General features: G+C 42.7%; 2 protein-coding genes across 2 annotated transcripts in view; both read left to right on the forward strand.

Annotated features, from left to right (window-relative positions):
• Positions 1–7,443: 7,443 nt before the first annotated feature.
• Positions 7,444–8,763, forward strand: six3b (SIX homeobox 3b; the record flags this gene model as incomplete). The annotated part of the gene is made up of 2 exons (XM_083903825.1): positions 7,444–8,138; positions 8,625–8,763. The coding sequence occupies 2 exons, from the start codon at positions 7,444–7,446 to the stop codon at positions 8,761–8,763; spliced, it is 834 nt and encodes a 277-aa protein (XP_083759951.1).
• A 5,022-nt stretch (positions 8,764–13,785) lies between these two features.
• The window catches only part of prkcea (protein kinase C, epsilon a), a gene marked incomplete at both ends in the record, with an annotated part of 36,688 nt that continues 35,944 nt past the window's right edge, over positions 13,786–14,529 (forward strand). Inside the window, one exon of the mRNA XM_083903575.1 lies at positions 13,786–14,130. Coding sequence (XP_083759701.1) covers positions 13,786–14,130 — 345 coding nt within the window. The remainder of the gene's footprint in view (positions 14,131–14,529) is intronic.

Below are 14,529 nucleotides of genomic sequence, written 5' to 3' on the forward strand. Positions count from 1 at the left end.
TGGGGCGACTGTGAATCACATCCGTATGTCATTTAAAAAAAAAAAAAAAAAAAAGGCTGCTTTGACGCCACCATATCTCCCTCCCACACACACACACACACACACAACCCCTGGTCTAATCTGTCACTCTGTCATAATTTGATCATAATCCCTAATCATAATCACGTCGTATCTTAAAGGTGTTCTCAATCTGGAGTGGGATTATGGGATTGCGGCACGCACAGGATTGTGTGCACTAGTGTGAATGAGCGGTCCAAATATATAACGGTGATATGGCGCGATGGTGTGCATGCTCTCTTTTTTGGGGAGGGGTGAAATTAATTTGATGATGTTGGGGTATGGACTCTTTGATTCACCCACACTAAGCCTAAACAATAGTGACCTGTTAAAATGTGTGTGTGTGTGTGTGCTGACTTCATCTTTAATCTCTCTCACTTTAATTTGTTTTTACAGATATAAACATGACCATGGCCAAAACATTGTATCTTCATCAGGCAAAGTGTCTTAAAACAAAAACCCACGTTTACTGCATTTTTATCTAACAATAATGTTTTAATCTCGTTCAAACGCTGTGAGATACGTACTCGTACTGTTATTATTTATTGTGCATCATTTCAATTTCAAGAATTGCTGCTTCTTGCTGAGCCTAGCGCGTGCAAGAAGTTATTTTACCTGGCTGTCACCATGACAACACCCATGTTTTTATTTTTCAAACCATTTAGTTTAGGTTAACTGTCAATTCTAGCAACAGAATATGTTTGAATCAGTTCATATTTTTTTTGGAATAAAAGCTCTGAACCCGATATGAAGTTTACATTTTTTTTATGAAGACAAGCAAATCATTTAAAATCAGATTTGTTAAATCATCTGCCGGGCCAGATACTGATGCTGGTGGGCCCATTTTGGCCCATGGGCCACCAATTGGATATGGATATAGTTCACAATAAATTTTTCATGCAAAATCACTCCAAACCATTAAAACAAACCAAACAAAAAGCTTCCTTATAACTTGACATTACGTTTCTTTTCACACCTAATAGTCTGATAGACTTCAGTTCAGTTTGCTTTCGCACTTTTGTGAAAACGAACCAAACCTTGAATAACATATTCCCCTCCTCGCCTGAGGTGGCACTGTAACAAGAATTGCTGAAGGAAAAGACGAGACAATCACCTGAACAAGAAAACTTACTCATCTATCGGTTAATGCAGGGCAACTTTTTTTTTTACCACATAAGAGCTCACAGTTGATTGAAAAGATGTTTTGGTTGTGTTTACACTCTTAGAAATAAGGGTTCCAAAAGGGTTTCTTCTACAAGGGCTGAGGTTCTACCTGGAACTATTTGCTTCTGAAAAACCCTTTCCCGAAGAAAGTGTTTTTCAAGGGTTCTTGGTAACACTAATGGTTCCAGGAAGAACCATTTTGATCCAGAGAACCCTTTAAAACCCCTTTCCTGAATAAAGGGTTTTAAAAGGGTTCTCGTGGAACCCTCCAAAAGGGTTCCAGGTGGAACCTTTATAAAAATGTTCTACCTGGAGCCAAAAAGGGAGGACAAGCCAAAGAACCTTATATGATTCTACTTAGCACTTTTATTTCTAAGAGTGTACCCACAATGCCCTGCGCCAATCGGGACCAAGTTTCCAAGCAAAAAGGACTATGTTTGGATTTTAGAAGGGCTGGTGTGCACGCCCCAACCCTAAGTGGCGTGCACATGTGGCCCGCAGGCCAAGAGTTTCTGCCCTGTGAGCTAAATGATTCAGTCTTGTCTTGACAACTGTTGGCTGGATTACCATGAAGTTTGGGACAAATGTGTATACATTTTCTCCAAAGGGTAGAATCCTGGTGACTTAGGGCCCATTCTCTAGTAGCATCTTGTGTGGTTTTGCATCTGTTGGGTCCGTTGTTATTAAGCAGTCACAGCCTGGCAGCTGCTCTGATGATGCTCAAGGTTCATTTCATTGTAAATAAAGATCAGTTTAATCTACTTCTTTGGCCCAAGGGTCAAAAGCTGCATAGAAAGTGTTTGCTGCATTCCAGAAAGTGGAGATATTTAACCACATTGATGCACCCAGGGCATTATTGTGTTTGCCTGGATCTGGATTCGAGCACTGGTCAGAACAAGGGCCTTTCTGCATGTTCTCCCCATGTGTGTTTGTGTGTGTGTGTGTGTGTGTGGGTTGTCTCCGGGTTCTCCAGCTTCCTCCCACAGCCCAAAAACATGCAATATGTGGATTAGGTGAATTGGATGCTCTAAATTGACCGTAGGTGTGGATGGTTGTTTGTCTCTATGTGTGTCCCTGTGATGGACTGACGATCTCTCCAGGGTGTGACCCCACCTATCTCCATATGTCAGCTGTGATTGTGTGTGCATACGCTGCATGTGAACAGTTGATCCTTGTCATGTCATGGTGAATCGAATTCTTTCTTCTTTTTATTTCATCTCTTCATTTTCATTTAAACACCTGTGAACTGAGCACATACCCATCAGCCTCAGCTGTACCGAAGGTTGCACGCAGCCGAGCGTCGCTGTCATGACTGCGGACTTATGCTAACTATTCATGCACCTCGTCCCTGACTCTTTGAATCGCTGCAGCAGCAGCAGCAGCCTCTGTGAAAACCTCTGAGCTTCTCAGTCCACAACCTACAACCTGCAGCTGCTGCTGCCACCTCAGACTCCGTTTACGGAACGCACGTTACTTTATTTCGATAATATTTCGTGTTTATTCATTCCCATCATGAAAGGACAGTGAAGGTGCTCTCTGCAGCTGAAGGTCCGCTGACCCAGCTGACCCTGACAGGCTAAAAGAAAAACACATATGCCAAGAGAGCTGCCTTCTGAATGGCTTTGTTAGCCGCGAGGAAGAGGTGGTGTTTCTCTTTCTCCTCCTGTTAGTCTCCTGTCTTTTTTTCTCCCTCACCTGCTCCCCTTGCTTTTCACTTCTCTTCTTCTTCCACCCACTCCTGTCTTTTCACAGCGAGGTCGCTGCTGTGACCTTGGGTGACCAGGTGACTCGGAGCCTCTGAGTTTGATTGCAACGCTGCAAATGAGAGTTTAAAGGAGAGCAATTTTCATACATGGTGAAATATAAATACTGACGGCTTCCTGAATTGTGTGTGTGTGTGCGTGTGTGCGTGTGTATTAAAGCATATGATTTTTTGAATGGAGTAATTTAGCAGATGAACGGGTGGCCATTGTTAGAGGGATAATCTGGCTCTTGCTGCTCAGATACGTTAACATGCAGCAGATTAGACCAGATTACCCCCAACCACACCAGACAGTACAGAGGTCAGCCCTCCACCCTGTCCTCCCTCCCTCCCTCCCTCTGTGTAAAACCAATAAGTGAAAACAGGATCCTCTCTTCACTCATTCTTCATTTCATTTCATTCTCTCTGGCCTTGTTTTGTTTATTCTCATATGATTGCGCCCTGCGTTTTTCATTTGTTTCCTCACATCTTATTTCTGTTCTGCCTCCTACAGCCTTTATTTTACCCATTTAACCTATATTGTTTACCCTATTTGATATATTCTCTTTTAAATGTCAGCAGATTAACCACACCTTCTGTTTTGTTCTATACTCACCTGTTTATAACACAGGAGGATTTATTAGATCAGATTTTGAGGCTAAAACTGAGGCTCTGTTTTCTGTGTCAGATAAATCTGAAACACAGTTTTTCCTCTTTTAATACGTTTCGCATGCACATGTGTAAGTGTATTCGCTGTGTGTCTGAGCATTTTGTATCTAATGGTTACATTAGGGATGTATTTATTTTTCTATGAATTAAAAACAGACCAAAAATAGTGAGATTACGCTTACAACACACAGGATATTTTGATGTAATTACTGTCTTTAGGTTTAAATTGTTAATCAAATTGAATTCTAAATGTGTGTGTTTCTTTTGCACAAACTTCTCCCCTCCAGATGTTTGTCTCGGCCCACACAGCTGGACCAGACGTCAGCCCAATAAACACGGCAGGATTAACGTCGAGGTGCCGGGTTACAAACCAATCAGCGTGCAGGATTAGTTGCTCAGGTACAGTTACTTGAGTACCTGTCCTTCTCCCTCATGTTTTTTTTTGTGACGGAGGTCAAGATGTGTAGTGTGGTGACCACACACACACACACACACACACACACAGACAAAGAGAGCATCATGCAAAGCCACATCCATATGTTTACATGTAACCCATCTTTCCTTCCTGTGGACCGGGAGTCTTACTAAACTCTTTTAACGTAATGAAAACAGGATTAAATGCATTAGATTTGATTACATCCTTATAGTTTTGGATCACCTTAGAAAAAACACTGTAATTCCCTTTGTCCCCTTTGCACGATAACATGCATATAAATAAAATACACAAAAATGACACAGATTAAAATAAAACCTCCGCTATACAACAACTCTAAAATGAAGTTATGGAATGATGATTTTTATGGCATCTTGTGAAATAATTCACAGAGAAACAGAAGATCGGGAAAGTTTGTGGAATCTGACACCCCTAAATCTTCGCAACAACTCTGAGACGTTTCAGACGATCGCCCTCCCACTTTCTCCACATTTTAATTTTCATCCTCTTTGCCCGACACAATTTACCTCCCTCTTTTCCTCTTTTTGGGAGGGGGTCCCCGCAGACTCTCCTGGAGACCTGTAAGAGCACAAAAGCACAACAAGGACTCAGGAAGTGATTAGTGACTTAACGAGGAGGAGGCTTTTCGGGTGGGAGTTAGAGGGGGGAGTGTATGGCCTCTTCCATGGGTGAGGGGGGGTTAAAGTTTCAGGGCTTAAGAGGTCACTGTTAGGTTGTGGAGAGGTTAATTAGGAGCAAGGCTTTTGTTTGTGAGGGGATAGGGAGATGCTGAAGTGATTCACTTCCTCACCGTAGTCCTTCAGCCACCCCGGTGGTGTCACTCACCTTCTTTTTTTTTGGAGCCAACTCCGCATTCCCCCCTCCTCCCCGCTAATTGTTCTGTAGGTGAAAAGAGATGTAGCTGAATTGAAGTAATTGTCACCATTAAGACACTTGTCTCCTCATCACCGCACACACACACACACACACACCTCTAGAATGTGGTGTTCCTGAGTGTGTTTGCCGTGTCCTTCCTGCCTCGGCGAGAAGAATGTCTTTTCAACTTGGAAAAGCCCTGGCCATGACTGTCGCTCTGAGTGTGCTGTGGGTGTTTGTCCATTGTTCTGCTGTTACGACACACAGAGAAACACGCTGAGGTCCTCTCTGCAGACTCAGGCATCTCAAGTAGACCAAGAGGAGGATCTCAGCGTGAATGAGACAACACAGAAGTGACACTGAGTCTGAAACCACTTTCTTGGCCCGAGACATGCATCTTTGAATTCTTTTGAATCACCTTTGTAAACATTTCCCCTCACGTCTTGCACCTTCTTTCTCACCCCTGTACATTAAGAATTTAAACTCTTTTACTTGTAAAATTCCTTAGCTCAGTTAAAAACTACTCAGATCTGTAATTACAGATACAAAACCCTACAACTATCATACAACTTCATTCTAGAAATGTTATAAGTGCACGTATATGACAGCAGGGACCAGATGCATCATCCACGGTGAAATCTGGCAAACAACTCCTCACACTGACTGCACCACATATCGGGACATCTGTCTCTTGGGATAATTGGCATTAACCTCCTAAAGCAGGGTGACCCCCTTTTTTCACACCCCACACATCTGCACAGGGCCATTTGTAGAAGTGCAGTATGTGAGTGGAAGACGAAACACTATCCAAATGTATTTGTATAGCAGGTTTAAAAAGCAACCGAGTTGACCAAAGTGCTGTGCATCGCAGAAATATATAAAATAGACAGGATATGACAAAAAAAAATGCAATAAAATACACAGTAAATCAATAAAAATACAAAATATATATTTATAAAATTGCCAACATTGTCAGGGAATGCCAAATAAGAAGAAGTAGGCATTAGCTGAGATTTAAAAACTGGCAGTGCGGGCCACAAGTTTAATGTTTTCCCACAATAAAGATATAAAATAGTATTTTTTAAATGTTCTATCCTACTAGTTTTCCTTGCTTAAGTTATCAACCTGCACCAACATGTCATATACCAACCTGTTAAAACACAATAAACACTTATCTTTCTTACTCTAGCCTTCAACTCGCTCCTTTTTATTCCACCTTTTTTATTTTTATTCTATTCCACCCTATGTTGTATTTTTACTGTTTTATTTGCTTTTTTAAATTTTATTTTCCTTTTATTGTGAAGCCATTTGAGCTGCTCTCCTTGTATGAAAGGTGCTACACTAAAAAAGTCAAATTTATTTATTAAAATAAACACATTTTGCTATAAAATAATTCAGTTTGAGGCAGAATATCTGCTCTGTACTTCACACATAGGCCTCTTTACACACACACACACACCACACACACACACACACACACACACACACACACACACACACACACACACACACACACACACACACACACACACACACACACACACACACACACACACACACACACACACACACACACACACACACACACAGTTAAAGTTGATTGAATACGCTTCTTCTCTATTAGACTAATGTTAGCTGATGGAGATATTGTATATGGGCCTGATGTTAATCCAAGGTAACTGAATGGAGCCCGGAGTGTGGATTAGTGTTGCTGAATTTATGGATATTAGTGAACAGAAAACTGATTAGAGTGATGGGGCAACACTTTGAGAAACATATGCTTTCAACTCTGGATGATGAGATTTCCTGCTGTCACCCTGGGTACAATCCACATTACTGCCATTAATGATGCGAGCAGCTTTACAGGAGAGCACCGAGGGTTTATTTGTCACATTTTGTCAGGCATTCATTTCCAAATAGTCTCTCCTTTATCATCGTCGGCATCAGTGCTCCTTCTTCAGAGGGTGGTTTCAATGATGGAATGCCAACAAATGTCATATAAAACCTAAACATAGATAACTACATTTTTTTTAGGTTTTTCCAAAAGGTTAAAGTTGAAACAGACCAACAGATTAATGAGGACATTATGATTCCGTTGAACCCTGTTAAAAAGCCTATTTTAGAGAAAATTGAGCCAAAGTAGAATGTTTGTGTGCTTTATTATGTCCATTGTTCATCTTATCTAATACAGGACTTCTGTTGATGTTTAATTCCTTTTGTTAAACCATCTGTTCTGTGATTTATAAACTAGGTAACGTTAAAAGATCAGCTCAGATGGAACTCGGGTGTCCAGCCTGTGCACACAGGGATAGAGGGAGTGTTTGACTGACACTGTTGTTATGACAACCCCGCATCAGCTGCGCAGTGACCAATGAGAATTGAGATTTAGTGTCCCTCCCTGACTCCCAGGTGAACTAAAGAGTCCGGTTTGTGTCACACTCTTTCCAAAACTCGCTGCGTCCCTTTCCTCTCTTTCTCGGACTTTTCTGAAATCAATCACCAGATGGTTTTCAGGACGCCGCTCGACTTTTTCTCAGCATCCCGTCTCCTCCTGCCGCACTTCGCGGATGGGGCCCCGATTATGTCCCACTCCCGCTCCCCAGAGGACCCTCCATCCGCCTGCGCTCCCGTGGCTCTCCCGGGACTGTGCTTCTCTGCGGCGCAGATCGCCAGCGTGTGCGAGACTCTGGAGGAGACCGGGGACATCGAGCGGCTGGCCCGTTTCCTCTGGTCACTCCCGGTGACCACAGACGGTCGAGACTCTATCTCTGAGCACGAGTCCGTGCAGCGGGCTCGCGCCGTGGTGGCCTACCACACCGGGAGTTTCCGCGAGCTCTATCACATCCTGGAGACGCACCGGTTTACGCGCGCGTCGCACGGTAAACTGCAGGCGATGTGGCTTGAGGCTCATTACCGGGAGGCAGAGAAACTCCGGGGCCGCCCGCTCGGACCGGTGGACAAGTACCGCGTTAGGAAGAAGTTCCCGTTACCGAGGACAATCTGGGACGGAGAGCAGAAGACGCACTGTTTCAAGGAGCGCACGCGGGGACTTCTGAGAGAGTGGTACCTGCAGGACCCGTACCCGAACCCCGGGAAAAAGCGGGAGCTGGCGCACGCCACCGGACTGACACCGACTCAGGTTGGGAACTGGTTCAAAAACCGGAGACAGAGAGACCGGGCAGCAGCAGCTAAAAACAGGTGAGTTATGGAGAGAAGGCAACACTTGCACAACTTTCAATAAATTACTTTCTAGATTAAGTAAACTCCAAAAATATCTCTTCACTCTCTTTATCAACTACTCGCTAATTATTACTCACGCACTCACTGAAGTAATATCTTCTCCACCAGCAGCCAAGGCTGTGCGTAAAAGGGCCATTCATGCGTAAAAGCGCATGAACGTCCATTCAGCTTGTAGCTTTTTGTTTTCTCTCTGTCAATGTGCCCTGGCCTTTTTCTTCCCCCTTTCTCGCCCTATAATTTGCTTTAGGGTCAGTGTGTGGGGTCAGCCGCCCTGTTGGTTCAGGCAAACTGTGCGTGAATGGTGAGCAATTAAAGCCATTCACGCACTGTTGCTCTGACTGAGATCGTTACATTTCTGTGACAAAAATTACATCTAATTTCTATCTTAAGTAAAATTCGTTTTTACAGCTGCGTTAAACATCTCTTATTGTCTTTTATTTTCAGATTGCAGCATCACATGTGTCCAGGTGGTGCGCGCGCTCTCATCGGAGGAGATTGCAGTCCGGACGGGAGCGCAGAGCGCGCCGATGGCCAAACTCTTCTTCTCTCGGTGACGGACAGTGACTCTGACTTGGATGTCTGAGAACTTAAAAGCTGTGAAATGGACCTTTAGAGGCCTCTGGTGCCGTGGGAATAACGGATAGAGGAGGATGATGATGATGAAAAAAGTCTGGTCAGGGTTTGAAATCAACTTCACGAGTTTCATCAAACCAGAGCATCAGACAAAAGATGTGAATCATTCAGGTTTGTGTCAAAGCTGCTGGTTTCTTGCAACCATGGGGACCACCAGCTGCTCGTCCACTTTTTTTTATTTATTTCTAAACGCATCATTGGATGAAGACACATCTGTTGACCAACCTGAATGAACATACATCAAACAAACAGTTGGGCTTCAACTCAGGGACGAACACATCAGAGCTAATCACTCTTATTTTCTGTAATTGTGTGCTTTTCTTCTTCTTCTTTGTTGTTATGGAAATAGTTGTTTCTGTAGAAGCTTCTGTGGACACCTGGATATGCAGCTCTTGACAATCACACCACACTGAAGTCCACCTGCTGTTTTGTATGACGAATTTAGTTTATTGTTTCTTTACCTTGAATTTTACTTTATTTAAAGAGAGGTCACGCTTCGCTCTGTATGTTCTGTTCAGTTTCATTCTGGATAAATGTTTTTTTTTTTGTATTTTATATATAAATAAAATTATCTAATTTATGACTGAGATTGTGCCCTGTGTTTTAGTAACGTGTGTTTGTGGTCAGCAATTGGTGGCCCGTGGGCCAAAACTGAAATTATTTGCTTATCTTCACAAAAAAATTACATTTCACATCGAGTTCAGAGCTTTTATTCTGAAAAAAATAGGAACAGTTAACCTCAACTAAAGGTTGGAAAAACGCTGCTGTTGTCATGGACAGCCAGGTTTGGGGAGTAAATGTCCTTAAAAGATCTACTTGAATATGTTAAGCTTGAAGAAGAAGAAGTTAAAGGGGGTTAAGGCAGCAAATATGGGCTTTTGTTTCTGACTGAGGACGTTTGAAGACACTTTGCCTGATGTTTTCGCCCAAATATTCAATTGCTTTCAGAAAAATTGGCCCTCTGCCACATTTACTTGCTGATCCCTGGTTTGACTGCACCACTGAGACTTGTTTACTTGCTTTTATAGCAATTTATATCTCTATGTTTTTGTAACCTTTTCCCCCCCATTTTTTCCACAGTCCAAAAACATGCAGATTTGTGGATTAGACAAATTGGACATTGACCGGTGTGAGAGTGGATGTTTGTCTCTATGTGGCCCTATGATGGACTGGTGATCTATGCAGGGTTTTTGCCTTTAATGTCAGCTGGCATTCATGCGGAGGATAAAATGGTAAAAGATGAATGAATGAAGACACAGCAGTTACACTTATTTATTTTCTATAGTGCACTTTTATATGTAGTTTTATATTAAGTTGTAGACAAATATCTGCTGTGAAGAATGTAATGAGTGACACTCTGGCAGCTTGCTAATATATAAAACCACATTTCAGTCACTTTTCAGTCAAAATGCCAACGATGACATAATTTGAGAGACAGACAGAAAAAGTATTTTACTGTTTATACAGAATAATATGGATTGAGGCTATAAATTTGAATATGGAAGTGATGCTTTGATCAAATAAATGGGTTGTTTGCTTAAAAAAACAAAAATCAAAAACTGACTGAATGCAAAAATGTGTTTTAAAACTCAGTATTCTATGTGTGTGTGTTACAGGATCTAAGTAAAAATTTAATTTCTTCTCCCGGGGTTTAGTAACTGTGCTAACTGAAAGGAAAAAAAGGTTTAATGATGGGTGTGTAACTTCCTTGATATAGAGAGGTCAAACTTGACACAGACAACATTATTTATTTATTTATTTATTTATTCCTTCATTCATTCATTTATCCTTTATTTAGCCAGGACGGTCCCATTGAGATGCAAGATCTCTTCTTCCAGTGAGTCCTGGTCAAGAAAGCAGCACAACAAGACAATTTCAGAACTCACAACAGAATATAAAAGTTAAAAAGAAGTAATTAAAAAAAAAGAAAAGAAAAGAAAAAATCCCGGCACACATCATTCCACACCAACAGACATATTCATTCATTCATCTCTCAAACAAAACTGTCCTCTATTTTACTGATCTGCAGTGATCAGTTCTCAAGCACTCTAAACTCAAATGTGCAAACACACGTACATAGAGAGAGAAGATATAGCAGCACCACCTAGTGGTGGAAATGCAGATTGCGCACCAGTCGTAATGAATGAGCACTAAAATGCCCAATTTTCGTTCAAATCAATCTGGTTTCATTCTAGTATAATTTAGAGTTTTAACATTTATAATAATATACTTCTACATAAATTTATTTATATTTATTTTTTGTTCAATGTTTGAATAAGGACTTTTTCCAAAACAGTATTTAAATGTTTTTTTTATAGTTCTAATCTTCAAGGTCTGACTTTGTTCTACACCTTAAAACATTCATTTACAAGTATAACATACATAAACCAACAATACAGTGATGCAAAACAGCACATCGAAAAATACAGACAGACCAAAATACATTCATTCACGAGGCGCATGATTGGAACACATCGTTCCCCCAATACGTCACTTCCTGGAAGTGACTCGTCATAGGAACCAGCAGGTGGCGCAGCTGGGCTGAGAGTCATGGAGGATCAGTGCAAACACAGTGAAGTTAGAGCAAGCAGACAATAACAACAGACTTTAAGTCGAAACAGAAGATGGAGGAAGTAAAGCAATAATATATTATATCTTTCTTTTTTTTTTTTTACCATTTTACTTTTGTTACTATTTTACTGTTTTACTTCTATTTTTTTTTTTCAAATTGATTTTATGATTTATAACTTTTATGTTGCTGTGTCTTTAAAACACACACTTGGTTATCTTTAAATGTGCTCTACAAATAATAATAATAATAATAAAAATTATATTTTTGATTTAACGATCACAAGCTGTTATTTAAATAAAACAATCTTTATTTCAGTTTTTTAAAAAGTGCATTTCAGAAAACACATGACAGTACTTGTTTTGAAGTTAGTAAAAAAATCAGCAGTGCTGCAGCACATCACAAGTCCGAATGTAGTATAAATATACTGACATCATACGTTGGTATGCACTAGAACAATGTAATGATAGAGTATATTTCATGCTGCACTGATAAAGCTGTATATATATATATATATAATAATAATAACAGTCATGGGTTTCTGAGGCAGATCCTGGCCTCTTTCACAGTGATCTGATCATGTGAAGCAGAGTGACCGTGTCAGACAACAGGCAGGTTTGGAAACTAGGTTTTTGTCATGTTGTAAGACACTGTTGCAATAAATGTGTAATAGTGTTGCTATGCCACATGTGTGTGTGTGTGTGTGTGTGTGTGTGTGTGTGTGTGTGTGTGTGTGTGTGTGTGTGTGTGTGTGTGTGTGTGTGTGTGTGTGTGTGTGTGTGTCCAGATAGAAGAGGTGCTTTCTGACTGAGAGGGGTTATGGAATTCACCCGCAGGCATGGAGTGTGTGTGTGTGTGTGTGTGTCATCATGGCCAGACAGCCATGATGACACACACCCCCCCCCCCCCCACACGCACACACAAAACCAACCCTGACCATAAAAAATCTCCTGACCCCTAAACAGAGTTGTAATAACAAATACTTCGTCACTGTACTTAAGTACAAAATTCACGGATCTGTACTTTATTTGTATTTCTAGCAACTTTTAAGTTTACTCCACTACATTTCCTTTAACCCTTTAAGGTACTACTCAACCATTTGGTCGACCGCACTTTAAGTCACTGTATCTCATTAGGAAATATGCAAACCGGGTTTATTATGAACAGACGTCTCAACCGTTTGGTAGAGGCCTGTATCTGAAATACTGTAGGCTCTAATTTAAAAATAAATACATATTTATTGTCGTTATTGTTATCATAAGTAAATAAAATAATAAAAAATTAAACCCAGTTCCTCAAAAACTAGGTTCTACCTCATTAGGACCAGGTTTTGGTCTAAATGAGGACGACTGGTTTATGCCAGTGTTTATGCCTGAAAAGGTCCTGAAGAGGACACACACACACACACACACACACACACACACACACACACACACACACACACACACACACACACACACACACACACACACACACACACACACACACACACACACTCTCTCTCTCTCTCCCCCTCTCTCATCCGGCGCGAGAGCCCGGCAGCGCGGGTGACGCGTTTTGCGCATTTCCTGCAGCTCGCGCTTACTCGCGGATTCAGGAGAGTGGGGACGGGAAACGAGGGAGGGGGGCGCGCGCAAGGATCGAAAGCAGAGGAGAAAAAAAAAGCCAACGGGAGTGGATCACTGTGATGTGTTCAGGCTGATCGCGAGCCCCCACACAGCCGCTGCGTTCGGGCATTTTAAAGGCTCTGCAGTCCCGACAGAAGGCGCAGATACCGCGGCACCGTGAGGTCGAGCCAAGGAGCTTATCGCAGCGAAGAGAGAGGGACACACGGAGAGAGGGAGAGCCGCGACGGGCTGGACACGGAGCACCAATCCCGGATGGCTAGGCGCGGCAGCTCGCGCTCTCTCCCACCCTGACCTGGGACAGACACACAAGGACCGCGCAGAGGCTCCAGTGGACACAACCGGAGCCCGTTAACGTGCACCTCCCTCCCGCCCAGACGTTTGTATCCCGGCCCGTTTCCTTATTTACTTGAAATCTGGTCTGGCGCACTGGTCTGGTCCTGTAAACAAACAAGAGAGGGATAGAGGGAGAGGGGGAGAGAGGAGCTGTGAAGGGTGTGAGTCTGTGTTCGTACTGCGTTTTTCAGACCCGTCGGCTGTGTGCGTGTTTAAGTGTGTGTGTGTGTGGATAACACAGTGTTCTGATATGGCTGTACTAGACTGAGAGTCAAAGGAGCCAGCGGCATTATGGGATGTAGCAGGACTGTGCAGTGACCCCGCTCATTGGAAGGAAACAGTCTGTGTACAGGAGCAGGAACAGCCTCAACACACACACACACACTCGCACACTCTCTCTCTCACACACACACACACACACATCCCTGTATAGCCTGTAGCCATGCCTGTGTTCAGTGGCCTGTTGAAGGTGCGAGTGTGTGAAGCTGTGGACCTGAAACCCACTCCGTGGGCCCTGCGTCATGCTGTGGGAAAGAGCGGATCCTTCCTTCTGGATCCTTACTTGGCCCTGAACCTGGACCAAACCCGGCTGGGCCAGACCGCCACCAGGACCAAGACCAACAGCCCGGCCTGGCACCAGGAGTTCTGCACTGAGGTCCGCGAGGGAAGGAGTCTGGAGCTGTCCGTGTTCCACGATGCGCCCATTGGTTATGATGACTTTGTGGCCAACTGCACCATCCAGCTGGAGGACCTGCTGCAGAATGGAACCAGGCACTATGAAGACTGGGTATGTGTTGGCTGCAATGTGGTTCCTGAAAGTTAGGGATGAGCCCATACAATACTATCAGTATCAGTCCGATCCTGGCCAAAATTAGTGGAAAAATCAAAAGCCAATACAATCTGAAAACCCTTAATAACACACCTAGAAAAGCACAGGTGACATGTTGCCACATGTGCCACCACTGTCCTGTGGCCAGGATGTAAAATATTCAGTGAATTCAGTCATTACAAACGTGTTAATAACAGCTAAGTGTATGTAAAAGAGGTAAAAGACAAAGCACTGATTGGTTGATAATGACACTGCAGTCAGGTTCTGTGCCCGCGCAGGTGAAAGTAAACTCGATAAACACCATGCTGAGAGACAAACACAGGCCTCATGTGGTCAAACATCGAGGGTCTCCTGCTA

Source organism: Microchirus variegatus (genome assembly GCF_963457635.1).
Source record: "Microchirus variegatus genome assembly, chromosome: 17".
Taxonomy (NCBI): Eukaryota; Metazoa; Chordata; class Actinopteri; order Pleuronectiformes; family Soleidae; genus Microchirus; species Microchirus variegatus.